The sequence below is a fragment of the Zootoca vivipara genome, chromosome 4 (assembly GCF_963506605.1).
Source record: "Zootoca vivipara chromosome 4, rZooViv1.1, whole genome shotgun sequence".
In the NCBI taxonomy this organism is placed as follows: domain Eukaryota; kingdom Metazoa; phylum Chordata; class Lepidosauria; order Squamata; family Lacertidae; genus Zootoca; species Zootoca vivipara.
In genome coordinates, this window is record NC_083279.1 from 29989001 (window position 1) to 30002363 (window position 13363).

Sequence of the window (13363 nt, forward strand, 5' to 3'; positions counted from 1 at the left end):
TCAGCCCTAAGCTGTTATGCTTTTTTCCCGTAACTTGAGAGGGGAAGTTTGTACCTGAAGAGCAGGGCAGAAGGAGATCCATGATAGCCGAATCCGCTCCTTTAGTGTAAACATTGATCTCATCGGTGAGAGGATGCCTGACCACCACAGACATCCGTTTCCGGATGGAGTCGAAGCCCAGAATGTGCAAGAGTTCAAAGGTCAGTCTCCCCAGGTGAGGCAGCTCTACAGAGACCTGGTCGGGAAGCCTGCCAACCAAAGCGCAGTCGTAGGCTCTTGCCGCATAGACAAGGGCGGCTTCGTCTGGGCTCTCCGCCTCATAGCGTAGTTCACCCTCTCTCAGCCCATTCCCCAGGGTCCATTTGGGCTGCTGGGAACCGTAGCTATTGTTATTCACCTGGGGAGAGTTAGCTAGCTTTTCTTCTTCGTTGAGTAAAGTGCTTTCCGTGGATGCGGACGAAATCATGCTGGAACCAGCTCGCTGTGTCGATTTGCTGGTGGCCAGGCTGGACGAGCTGCTGTTGTTGGAGCCGGACGCCAGTCGGCTGGGCGTGAGTCTCCGAATGAAGTCCTCGATGGTCTTGACGGGAGACTTCAGCTCAAATCTGATTCGAACCTTGAGAAACGAGGACCAACCACCAAGAAGGGAGACTCGGGTGAGAAATTGGGCCTATGTAATTCTGACAGCGGAAATTAATAGAAGCATAGCAAATTGGATGTTTTGAAACACATTTCTGGAGCCAATAAAAGGCTTCCAAAAACAAGAGAGAGAGAGAGAGAGAGAGAGAGAGAGAGAGAGAGAGAGAGAGAGAGAGAGAGAGAGAGCGCAGTGCACAAGGTTATTCTACAGCAGGCGCAGGAACTTGTGGCCCTCCAGATGTTAGAATTGTAGAGTTGGAAGGGAACCTGAGGATCATCTAGTCCAACCCAGGAATATGCAGCTGTCTCATATGGGGATCGAACCTGCAACCTTGGCATTATCAGCACCATGCTGTAACCAACGGCATAAACCGTCACCATTGGCCATGATGGCTGGGGCTGATGGGAGTTGGAGCCCAACAACACTACTACTGTGATTATATTAAAAAACCCCTCATCTGCCCCTTTTCATCTTTTCTTGCCCTCTCTGACTTTGACTGTGAAGCCACCAGGAGCAGGCATAAGCCCTAGGCACGAATAACTGTTGTCAGCCACGCAAATCCTTAAATGAGATGTACACAAATATATCGCCTTTCTCCCAATGTAGTATAATTTGTTTATTTAACAAAATTTATATGCTGCTAAATTGTTAAAAAACAAAACCTCTAAGTGGTTTAAAATCATCCTTGTATTGCCTGAAAGACGAATAATCAAACACTGGTGTGTGTGTCCCCCGTCCCCCCCCCAAAAAAGTACAGCTCCAGTATAGGGTTCTTTGCAATTAAATTTAATGAGATCAACGCTGCCTCTTCCAGCAGGCTCTTTTTAGGTTTTCACGTCACGGCTTTCACAAAATCTACCCTAAAGCAGGCTTGAGTTTCTTTGCACTGTTTCTCCCCTAACCTACCTTCTGCCGCGGCTGGTTCGGAGACGTGACAACCACCGTATTGCAAATGGTCAGCGCTATGAAAAAGTCAAAGATGTCAGAGAGTTCGGGGGACAGCTGCGATAACGGTCGGTCGTGGCCCCTTGTGATCTCCAGGTAACTCGCACATTCGTCGACCTTCTGCAGCAAATGAGGATCTGGCGTGATATCTTTTTCCTGGAATCGAAAGGCAGGCAAAGTGAATCCCTTGCAGGTCGGCGCATTTCGAGGGTTCCCTTTTCCAAGGCTGAGCTTGTTCTGCAGATGTGCTCTTTCAAGCATATCTCTGAGAATCCCATCCGTGTCTCTGGAGACAACCCACTTTCACTTGCCCCACGGAATATCGCAATCCAAGCCCTGTGCTTTACAAATATCGTTTTCCAGTAGGCAAGGGGGTGGGTGGGATAATTCCTCCCCCCCCCGGCTTGCAAACACTCTGAAGCAAAGTAATGACCATTCCTTGTTTACATTGGGGTAGATAACTCTAAGAGTAACCTGAAAGCAACAATGTTTGACCATGCACCTGCCAATCATCTTTAGAGAAGTTTTCAGCTAAGACCATGGGTGGTATGTGTATTGATTCAAACGCCAATATGTTTTCGCTTCTCCAAAACAAACTGTAATACCCAGTAATTCCGAAGCTTGTGTTAGTGCAGTTGTATTGCAGAAAGGGTGAGCAGAAGGTAGGCGGGGGTCAGGCTTCAGGGACTCGGCTTCCTCCCCCACTTTGGCAGGAGATAAACAGAACAAAGCAAAAGGAGTCTCTTACCAGTTAGAGATTTTAATGGACACAGCAAGAGAACAAAAAAAATCTATTCCTAGGAATGAAGGTGCTCCCAATTAAGGGTTCCACCCACTTCCCCCCTTGTCATCCACATCATTCCTGCATCTTGCAACCTGATCTCACAACCACTGTGCTGCCACCTTATCTGCTCTCCTCCACCTTGGGCTGAGCAGATGAATGCTTTCCAGATAAATTGAGTCTGTTAACTCTCTCTCTCTCTCTCTCTCTCTCTCTCTCTCTCTCTCTCTCTCTCTCTCTCTCTCTCTCTCTCTCTCTCTCTCTCCTCTCCCTCTCTCTCCCAGTTCTTCTTCTAGCTGTTCACCACCCAGTTCTTCCCAACTTCTGTCTTCTGAACTATGTCCCTCTGCAAACCACTGTTCCAAATCTATACTGTCCCACTGCTCCTGGGAAGATATAGGATCTGGATCCGGAGCAGGGAGAGACTCCCACCATTCCTCCTCAGTGCAGACCTCCTCAGCACGATCCCTGACAGCTGGGATCTACTGGTAGATTGGTGGGTGAGCTGCAGTAGATCAGCAAGGGCTACCAACGCCCAGTAATGTAACAATAGCAATGGCCCTAGTGAGGAGCAAACTACAGTTCTCGGGATCCTTGGGAGTGGGGCGGCGGCGTGTGCCTTATAGGTTTGGTGTGTATGCAGTCAGTAACCATCATAAAAATCAGGAGAGGCCTGCTCCTTTGTCAAATTAGTGTCTTATGACCCTGACAGGAATCACTCTCCATGCCAAACACCACTGTTGCTAGAATTTTCTCTTTTATCAGATGCTCTAACCTGGCCCTCCTCTTTCAGACTCGTCTACCTTTTGAAAGGAATACACTTTGTGCATGCTTTTGCAAAGTACAATCCGAAAATTACTCTGCGTGTGCCTACCTAAGCGTCAGTCTGCACCAACTGATGCATCTGTTCCAACTTTTCTCCCTCCTCCCCATGTCTATCTGGACTCTCCTGAGGAATTCGAGGCATTTTAATTCTGCCCCCTCAGCAAAAACCAAACCTCGAAGGAGGATACATCAGCCGCTGGGCACAAACTGCATGTGATTTCCTTGCAAAAGTGAGGGATAGCTGCGTGGTGCCTCTTGCAGCAAAAACAGCTGTAGAGTCTGGTGGCCCTTTAAAAGACTGGGTTGCGGCATAAGCTTTCGTGGACTCGGGCATCTGGCAAGGCGGGTTTTCGAATCCACGAGAGCTCGTGCTGTAATAAAGAGTCTCTAAGGAGCCACAATGTTCTTTGATTATAAAAATGACTGGCCTCAAAATTGTTGGGGGTGGGGTGGGGGTTAACGTGCATAAAACCTGCAGAGAGCATAGCAGGAAACAATGCGTTAGAAAACCGAAACACGAAAGATTCCAACAGAGGCAGCTTGTTACTCACAAAGCTGAACACAGGTGTCAGGTGTCACTTTGCTTTTGCGGTTCCCCAAAGGGAACAAAACCCAGAAATGTATTGAGCCTGCGGTGGGATGCAGTGTAGATGACTCATGGCCTGCATTTGAACTGGTAAACCACAAGTTGTACGACCCTCTTCCAAGTACAACCAAGGTTCCATCAATCCTATACATTTAAAGCAGTATCGCAGTACTTTAGATTGGTCATGTATTCTCCCAAAGAATCCTGGGAAATGTAGTCTGTTTAGGGCAGAGGCTTTCAACCTTTTTGAGACCACGGCTCCCTTCTGCAGCACCCCTGTGGGGCTCAGGAGCCCAGTTACGTCACCCCTTTCCTGCAGAGCTGGCAGCCTCTCAGCCCTTTTCCAACAGCCTCCCTCGTGGAGCGTTCCCTTAGCCTCCTCTCCTCTCTCCTTGGGAGTCCTCTGGGCAGCCACAGCTGCCACCCCTGGTCTCTGAGCTGCCACCCCCTACCCCAAGGAGAGGTGCCTCCTCACACTGCTTCACGGAGGCCTGGGAAGCACCCATTGGCCAGCCCCAGAGGCACCATTCACCTGGGGAGCTTGTAGCCAGGGCTGCCGCTACAAACAGCTGTGCAAGCCTTTGGGAGGCAGAGACGCAAGAGGGCATTAGAGGAGGGAGGGAAGGAAAGAAAGAGGGACAGAGGCCAGTGTTGCCTGTGGCACCCCTGACCATCATTCGAGGCACCCCAGGGTGCCACGGCACACCGGTTGAAAACCAGTGGCTTAGGGTCCTGAGTGTTGTTAGGAGACCCCTATTCCTCTCACAGAGCTACGATTCCCAGAGTAGTTTAACAGGAACTCTGGGAACTGCAGCTCAGGGAGGGGAATAGGGGCCTCTCGGCAACCTTTAGACTTCCCAGGATTCTTTGGGGTAAGCCATGGCTGTCTAAAGTGCTATGATCCTGCTTTAAATGTATAGTGCAGATGGGGCCTAGATACGGGAAGATTGAAACAATGGTCCAGGGGGAAGACCCCCAGCGTAAAAGGAATACTTACCATGGGGCTACTGAAAGCCGTGTGCTTTGAGAGGATGCTTGCCCTTTTGGCTTCCACTCTGCTCCCCGTGCGCCTATGAGATTTCGTACTCTGGTTCCTGTGGACAACCTTAATGCTCTGGTGACTGCTAATGCTGTCCCGCTGGGACAACGGCGCCAGTTTAGGGGCAGTTTCTTCATCCTCGGAATCAGCTTCCTGGTACATGGCAATACGTTTTGCTATTGGCAAGAAATAACAGCAACAAAATTGGCTTGTGGAAGAAATGCAAAAATGAAATAGGAGTATAGAACAGATAAAAAACACTGCCAACGCAACCAGCGGCTAACTCCAAAGGAAAAGTAACACACAGCCTGGTTTCTCAGAGGATGTGATTTGGAGACTACAGGTCGACTTAGAAGCCTGGAAGCCCTACTATTGAAATGTCTTCTGTCCTGAGGATGTTAAGTCCCGCAGTATGTTGCATTCAGTGGTTTAACTCTTTTGGGAATTAGGGAGTTGGGCACAATCCCCTCTCATTTGCAGGTATGGGCAGCAGAACAGGCAATGGATTAGACATGCCTGGAAATTGTTCGGATTGGGATGCCTGGCCGTGGCTGTAGATTTCTTACTCCGCAAGTACTGGCTGCAAAGCATGCAGGTCAAATTATTTGATAATGGCATTTTAATGCCTTTCAGTAGCTTAATGTCACAATTGCAAGGATGCCACTATATGACAAGACTATATAGAAGTCCTACTTCTGCTCCGGATTTGGGTCTCTAGAACCAAACTGAAACGGAAGAAGACATCCCCAAAAGAAACACACCAAGCGGATAAGCGTATAGCTCGGCTGCAGAGAGTACGTCTTACATGTTTAAGGTCCTTGATTTAATCGCTAGCTTCTCCTGAGAATGGCTGCAGCTCGTTAGAACATTTGCACTGGAAGCAGAAGGTCCCTAGTTCAATTCCAGGCAGGCCAGGGACAGAGACTCTATCCTAGCACCCTGGAGATAGGCTGCCAGTTGGTGTGTAGACAATATGACGCTAGAGGGACCAATGGTATGAAGTGGCATAAGGCAACTTCTTATGTTCCAGCTGAAAACATACGGAAAACAGCTGTCAGTCAGCATCTTGGGCAACAGGGACCAATGGCCTGGCACTGAGATAATAAAAATACTCAGTGAAAGCAAAAAATAGAATAAAAATCCTTCCAGTAGCACCTTAGAGACCAACTGTCAGGAGTATGGGCAGGAGTCAGGCTCTGGGGCCTGTAGTGCTTTGCAGGACTGGGGCCTGCCTCAGCTTGTGCTGGGGAAGCAAGGAGTGGCCACACAGGTGAAGACCTCAGCTTGTGCTGGAGAGGCAAGGAGTGGTCACTCAGGTGAGGCCACTGATACCTCACTGCACCTGGTGGCAGGAGCTGGGAGGGATAAAAGCTCAGCATTTCCCTTCAGCTCTTTGCCACAGCAATGCTATCCCTGTCTGGTTGCATCTGGCCGCTTGCTCCTTGGACCCTCGCCTTGCCAACGCCTTGATCCTCGACCCTTGCCTCGCCGACACCTTGCTCCTTGGACCCTTGCCTTGCCAACGCCTTGATCCTCGACCCTTGCCTCGCCGACACCTTGCTCCTTGGACCCTCGCCTTGCCAACGCCTTGATCCTCGACCCTTGCCTCACCGACACCTTGCTCCTTGGACCCTCGCCTTGCCAACGCCTTGATCCTCGACCCTTGGACCTTTGCCTTGCTCCTTGACTCCCAGACCTTTGCCTCTGCCTTGCTCCTTGACCCTGCGACTGCCAGCTGCTGGACCCTCAGCCCTGCACCTGTTCCTGCTTCTACATCACCATCTTGCCTCTGGTCCTGACGTCCTCAGTCAGGGCTTCACTCGCCCGCCGACCGGACCATGACACCAATTAAGTTTGTCATAGGTATGAGCTTTCGTGTGCATGCACACTTAAGTGAAAGCAGTTTCTTGTATATGGTGCAGAAGCATTCTACATTCATGTACTTCTAGACAGCCCGGCCCATGCTGATCTAGATGTTGCCACTAAGCTGCCATGAAAACACTTACAAGACAATGAAGGCTTTCCCCAAGAGGCCAGAATCCTTCCTGCTGGGGATACTATACAGCAAAATCCCAAAGGAAGCCTCAACGGGATTTATGTATGCGACTAGAGCGGCAAGGATTCTCTAAGCTCAGAAATGGAAGGAGGGAAGAAGAACACCTTCAAAGGAAGAATGACTGATGAAAATCTTGGAAATATGCAGAGATGGCAAAACGGACGGCACTGATGAAAGATACAAATTTAGCCTCTCTTAAAGAAAAATGGAAACCCTATCTAGTCTATATAAAAAGTCACTTCCTGCATGCGAAGACCACAGCGGGGCTTCAAGTGCAAGAAAACAGCAGAATACATTAAGAAACATGTTGTCGATGAGATGGGACCTTAAAGGCGCAATTGTATGTAATCTGGGTTATAAACATTGGTGTTGGGCGAGTGGGAAGTCATTCGTTGTTGTTTTTAATTGGAATATAGTTGTTGAGTAATGAATGTAACATTCCATATGGGGAAAAGAATAAAATATTACGAGAGAGAGAGACTGACTATGATAGCTTCAGTTCAGGATATAACTGGCTTGTGGAAAAATGAGCCCACTAGTACCTAACCTCACAGCTGATGACACATGACCAGGAGGAGATCAGGCTTCAGCTTATGTACCACCACCTCTGACCAAAGGAGGGAAGTGGAGGGGAGGCTACCTCCACCAGCTAAGGAAGTCTGCTTGCACCAATAGCTGTAATACACGATGTGGTCCTCCAGATGTTGCCGGATTCCAACTCCCATCAGCCACAGCCAACATGGCCAATCGTCAGGGCTAGTGAGAAACATCTGGAGGGCCACAGGCTCTCCATCCCTTCTGTACCAGTTTAGATTATCATCCCTGCTTCCTCAAAAGATTTCTTGTCTGTCTGAGGAACAAAGAGGCTGCTCATTTTGGCCTTCATTCCATCCTCAACGGCGCAGGAAGGAACCAGGTCTCTCTGACAAGCTTCCCTCAAAAGTCCCATGCAAACACACCCTACTATGCACTCTTGACACCCATGTTTCCTATTATATGGCACTTGCTGGAGAACGAACCATTTGGGTATTACAACGCAACACAGATGAGTCTTAATTGAACATCAACTTTTAATGACTGATAGAGACAAAATAATTAGTTATTTAATGCAGTACATGGCTTCCCTCATTTTCTGGCTCAATGTGACAAGGCTATTACATTCTGAAATAGCTCATAAAATCCACCGGAGCCCATTAGAAAACTCCCTTTGCAGTACAGCTTTCCCTAAAGCCACCTACATTATCTGCAGCTCTGCCGGCAAAAGACCAAAAATAATAAAATAAAATGAAATAAACCAGAAAGAGGCCACCAAGATGATTAAAAGCAAACAAACAAAGACAACTCATCAGGGGAGATTGGGAACTTTGCCGAGAATTTTGTTCACAGGATATTAATGTAAAATCCGTGGTGAAAGAGGAAATGGGAGGTCAGAGTGCAATAAATGCAAAACTGCAAATAGCTGTGAATAACGATTTTCAAAAACCTCACTCCACAAAGGCTCTTCAAAAAAACTCGTTAAGGACTAAAATAGCTTTTAGTCTGGCAGTTATCTATTTGCGGACTACAATGCCAAGTGGTCAAGAGGATTAAAAGAACTTCCTTAGCGATACATTTGAAATGTCATTTCTTTATAGGCGATGGCATAACTGCAATGCATTCCAGATAACATTTATGGATCTGCATTAATCTGGATCTGCAGCAAAGGCTTTATATTAGGGAGGCGATGGCAGCGAATTCGCATTGTTTGTATTAAATGGAACAACAATGGCATAGTACCGGTACTTCTAGGAACAAGATAGATGCTAAGCCTCAACTGGCAGACTAGCTGTGCTGCCGGCAAATGAATCCTCAACAGCACAGCTACCATCATTAAGGACATTAATGGAGTTGCCAGAGAATATGCCATAGGGATGAATCAAGTGCTGATCCTGGCTCATTTCTTTGCAGCTGTGGTGCACTTGTAAGCCAAGACAACCTTTCCTCAAGCCCTTCTCAGAGAATCTCAATTTCCCCAAATTCATTGCAGAAGCATCAGAGGCAACCAAAATGGTCAAAGGCCTGGAAACGATGCCTTATGAGGAACGGCTTAGGGAGCTGGGCATGTTTAGCCTGGAGAAGAGAAGGTTAAGGGGTGATATGATAGCCATGTTCAAATATATTAAATGATGCCATATAGAGCAGGGAGAAAGGTTGTTTTCTGCTGCTCCAGAGAAGCAGACACGGAGCAATGGATTCAAGCTACAAGAAAGAAGATTCCACCTAAACATTAGGATCAACTTACTGAAAGTAAGAGCTGTTTGACAGTGGAATTTGCTGCCAAGGAGTGTGGTGGAGTCTCTATCTTTGGAGGTCTTTAAGCAGAGGCTTGACAGCCATCTGTCAGGAATGCTTTGATGGTTTTTCCTGCTTGGCAGGGGGTTGGACTGGATGGCCCCCGCGGTCTCTTCCAACTCTATGATTCTATTCTATGAACTGGAAGGTGTGCAATTGTAACAGGTGCTCTGTTCTTGTTACTGGCCTTTTGAGTTCCGTTCTGCCCTTGCCAAGTTATCTTTTTACCTGAACAAGACTCTATTTCTATGTTTAGTGAAGTATGGTTGCTGATGGGTCTCCAGAGGATTGAGTGGATGAAACCAAAAGTGCGCCCAACAGTCAAGGAGGAGGTTTCTGCATGTGCTGTAGAAGGAAGTGAGGAGCAGATGGGGCTCGTCAACCTGGGAAGGTAGCCTAGGAGACAGAAAACTCTGGTCCTAAACCTCTGCTGCCTTCTGGGATATCTTTGGGAGAAGAAAAACCTAGAGAGTACACCCTACACAAATCTCAAGTGGAGTCCCTAAGGTGGTTGCATGCCACCTTGGACACCTCCTTTTGGAAACACCTGCAGCCAAGCTGGTGCTGAACGTATTGCTCTGCTTTCCTTTGGATGACATCAGCAAGGCCGAGAGGGGCAGCCCAGGAAGTTAATACACCCTGCCCAGGCTTGAGCTCAGGGGAGGTCACTTTGCTGCTGCTAATGCAGTGGTTTGAATTCAGTGCGGGGACTCGCTGGTCCTGAATGCGGTAACTGTGCCCCTGAAGGACCAGGTGTGCAGCCTGGGAGTCATTTTGGACTCACAGCTGTCCATGGAGGCGCAGTCAATTCTGTGTCCTGGGCAGCTGTCTACCAGCTCCACCTCGTATGCAGGCTGAGACCCAACCTGCCCACAGACTGTCTTGCCAGAGTGGTACATACTCTGGTTATCTCCCGCTTGGACTACTGCAAAGAGCTCTACCTGGGGCTACCTTTGAAGGTGACCCGGAAACTACAACTAATCCAGAATGCGGCAGCTGGACTGGTGATTGGGAGTGGCTGCCGAGACCATATAACACCAGTCCTGAAAGACCTACCTTGGCTCCCAATACATTTCCGAGCACAATCCAAAGTGTTGATGCTGACCTTTAAAGCCCTAATCGGCCTTAGCCTGGTATACCTGAATGAACATCTCCACCCACATCATTCAGTCCAGACACTGAGGTCCAGCTCTGAGGGCCTTCTGGTGGTTCCCTCATTGTGAGAAGTGAGGGAACCAGGCAGAGGGCCTTCTTGGTAGTGGCACCCGCCCTGGGGAATGTTCTTCCATTAAATGTCAAGGAAATAAACAATCTGACTTTTGGAAGATATCTGAAGGCAGCCCTGTTTAGGGAAGTTTATAATGTTTGATTGTGTTTTAATATTCTGTTGGGAGCCGCCCAGAATGGCTAGGGCAACCCAGTCAGATGGGCGGCATACAAATAATAAAATTATTATTATTCTTACTCATCCCCAGCTGCACACTCCATTGTCTCTGAAGATGGTAGATGGATGCTAACCAGGTTGCCGCTCCTCACTCCTGATTCATGTCTACATCTTCTATCCACAACTGTGTGGATTGTACTGTAATCCTGATGACATATATTCCATCATGAAGTGTGTCTTCATCAGCCCAGAAAGGTGTAGGTGCTATCCACAACAGGATGGGAACAACTACAACCATGCCACTCTAGGCATTCTGGATTGAAGAATGCCCACTGTTTATCCTGCCCACATCTGGTCCTGTACTATGAATGGCTTGGCTGCCTTCTGGTTCCTAAAACTGAATCCGCATCCAAGTATAATTTTGCTTTCCTGTTTTCCCCTCCTGGAATGCGCCTGCTTGCCGTGAACTAATAAATGCTGAATTTGCACAACCTTACCTACACACCTATATATCATGCCATAGATTTTATGCATAGTGCTGAAAGTAAGAAAGAAAATAAGGAAAGAGAAGAAGAGGCCAGGCGATTCAAAGGGACTGCGATTTAATTGACTTCCAGGATAGCAGTTACCAAGTCCCCCTGGGTTTTTATTGCGGCCAAAATAAGCAATGTGCAAACTTTAAAATGCACAGGTGCATATTTATAAAGAATAACTGTGGGGAGAAAAGGCACTCATAATTAAAAAGGAAGGATAGATGGGGCACTGCCTAAGAAGGAAAAGGGGTACTAATTGTGTAAAATGCCCTCATTCCATGCCATTGGAGAATAAATAGTGACACCACAAAATGTGTTCAGGATTCCCCCCCCCCAATTTCTTCATTTCATCAGTAGGAATGAATGGATGCCAATTGCAAACAAGTCTTAGGCAAGCTCGGCCAGTTCAAAGTTCACCGCTTTGTTTACAAAATATAAGGAAACATGTTACACAGGATTACTCCCGCCCCGGGCACAACATCACATACAGCTTGGCCCTAAGATAATGACTGGCCCTCCCTTCTTTTCTTTTCTTTTCTTGCAATGGTGCTGCAAGTCTAAAGGATGAGACACCAGATAGATCTATCTATCTATCTAATCTGAAGCCATCACACAAACCCTTTAGTGTAGTTTTGCCTCTTAAGTACTGAGCTGGTGATCACTGTGGAGTCAAGCAGGAATGTAGGGTCCAACTGTGCCACAGCCAGACCCTGTTCAGTTTAGACATGCCACAAAAAGACTGTGACCTGTTGTACAAGCAACACTTTGTGTCTGGTCACTGATATGATTAGATGCTGAGTTTCCACAAGAAGACCAAAGAAAGCTAGGTCATTTGGTATGACAACTTTTTTCTGATGTTTAAGATGCAAAGGGTGTGTTTTTAAGATGGAAATGCTCCTTAGATGTATTACTAAGCTTCTGACACGATGAAAGGCCATTCGATCTGCACTATAACCAACGCTACTCAGAACATTAAATTCTCTCTCTGTACCCCACCCCGCCCAACTCAAAAGAAGCAATTTCTATGAACCTTACAGTCCATAAGATGCTATGGTGGGACAACTGCCAGTGTCAATATTTCTATTCCTTGACTTCTGCTGTTCTTGGATTAGCCCCAAACAGAAGGCACTTTATTAAGAGCAAAGAGGTATGCACCGTTCAGAATCACACACACACACACAGCAACTCTTGAATAAAGCTCGTTTCAATCATTCAACGTTTGTTTGTATGTGTTCGTGGATGTTTCGAGGTGGGGCAGGATGGGTGAGCTCAGCAGCTTGGACCCTAAGATAGGTTAACCAGCTCAGTGAGACGACATCTGTTTCACATGCAGCATCTCTGCCTGAAACACCGGAGAAGCTGTTGCTAGTCAGTGTAGACCACACTGAAGGAGATGCACCAATGGCCTGCCTGACTCGCTTTAAGACAGCTTGCTATGTTCCTAAGGAAGTTGCCTGTCTCTCCCAAACCCCCAGCCACCTGCACATGCCAAAAGCCTCTGAATGGCCATGATGTGAGGGGCTGCTGAAAGAACTGCCGCAAATCAGATGAGGATCTTAAGATAACTTAAGGATGATCATGGGAGGGAAAAGTTCCCCTTTCTCTCTCCCCTCCTGCAGTTCTCTATGCTCTATCATACATTGTTTGGGCGGACCTCCAACCAGAAACTTTCCTTCCACAAACTCCCTTCAGTGAATTAGGGCTTTACTGCAACCTGACCTGGCAGAAGCACAAGGGCCATGCAAAGCAGATGCTGAGGCCTACTGCTACAAAGAAAGTTATGTCTTTGTGTGTGTGTGTGTGTGTGTGTGTAAAGAAGAATCTCAGAAACTTTCTCAGAAAAATACATTATTTAAGAACTATTGGTTCAGCTCTGTCTTACACACCTCAAATCAAGAATCTGGCTTTTAAGTAAAAGGTAAAGGTAAAAGGACCCCAGATCATTAGGTCCAGTCGTGACCGACTCTGGGGTTGAGGTGCTCATCTCGTTTTATTGGCCGAGGGAGCTGGCGTACAGCTTCCAGGTCATGTGGCCAGCATGACTAAGCAGCTTCTGGCAAACCAGAGCAGCGCACGGAAACACCGTTTACCTTCCCTATTTATCTACTTGCACTTTGACGTGCTTTCGAACTGCTAGGTTGGCAGGAGCAGGGACCGAGCAACGGGATCTCACCCCGTCGCAGGGATTCAAACTGCCGACCTTCTGATCAGCAAGCCCTAGGCGCCACCCGCGTCCCTTGGCT

At 47.6% G+C, this 13363-nt stretch overlaps 1 protein-coding gene across 2 annotated transcripts in view; it reads right to left on the minus strand.

Moving 5' to 3' along the window:
• ATP10A (ATPase phospholipid transporting 10A (putative)) overlaps positions 1-13363 on the minus strand; it is a 43011-nt gene that overhangs the window by 28172 nt on the left and 1476 nt on the right. The window contains exons 2-4 of one of the 2 annotated variants that reach the window (XM_060273457.1): positions 4775-4992; positions 1547-1741; positions 55-616 (exon numbers count right to left, since the gene is read on the minus strand). In XM_060273457.1, coding sequence (XP_060129440.1) covers positions 55-616; positions 1547-1741; positions 4775-4978 — 961 coding nt within the window. In that variant the 5' untranslated portion in view covers positions 4979-4992. Of the gene's footprint in view, positions 1-54; positions 617-1546; positions 1742-4774; positions 13292-13363 lie in introns of those variants that run through there. The other variant, XM_060273456.1, reaches the window with a different exon arrangement.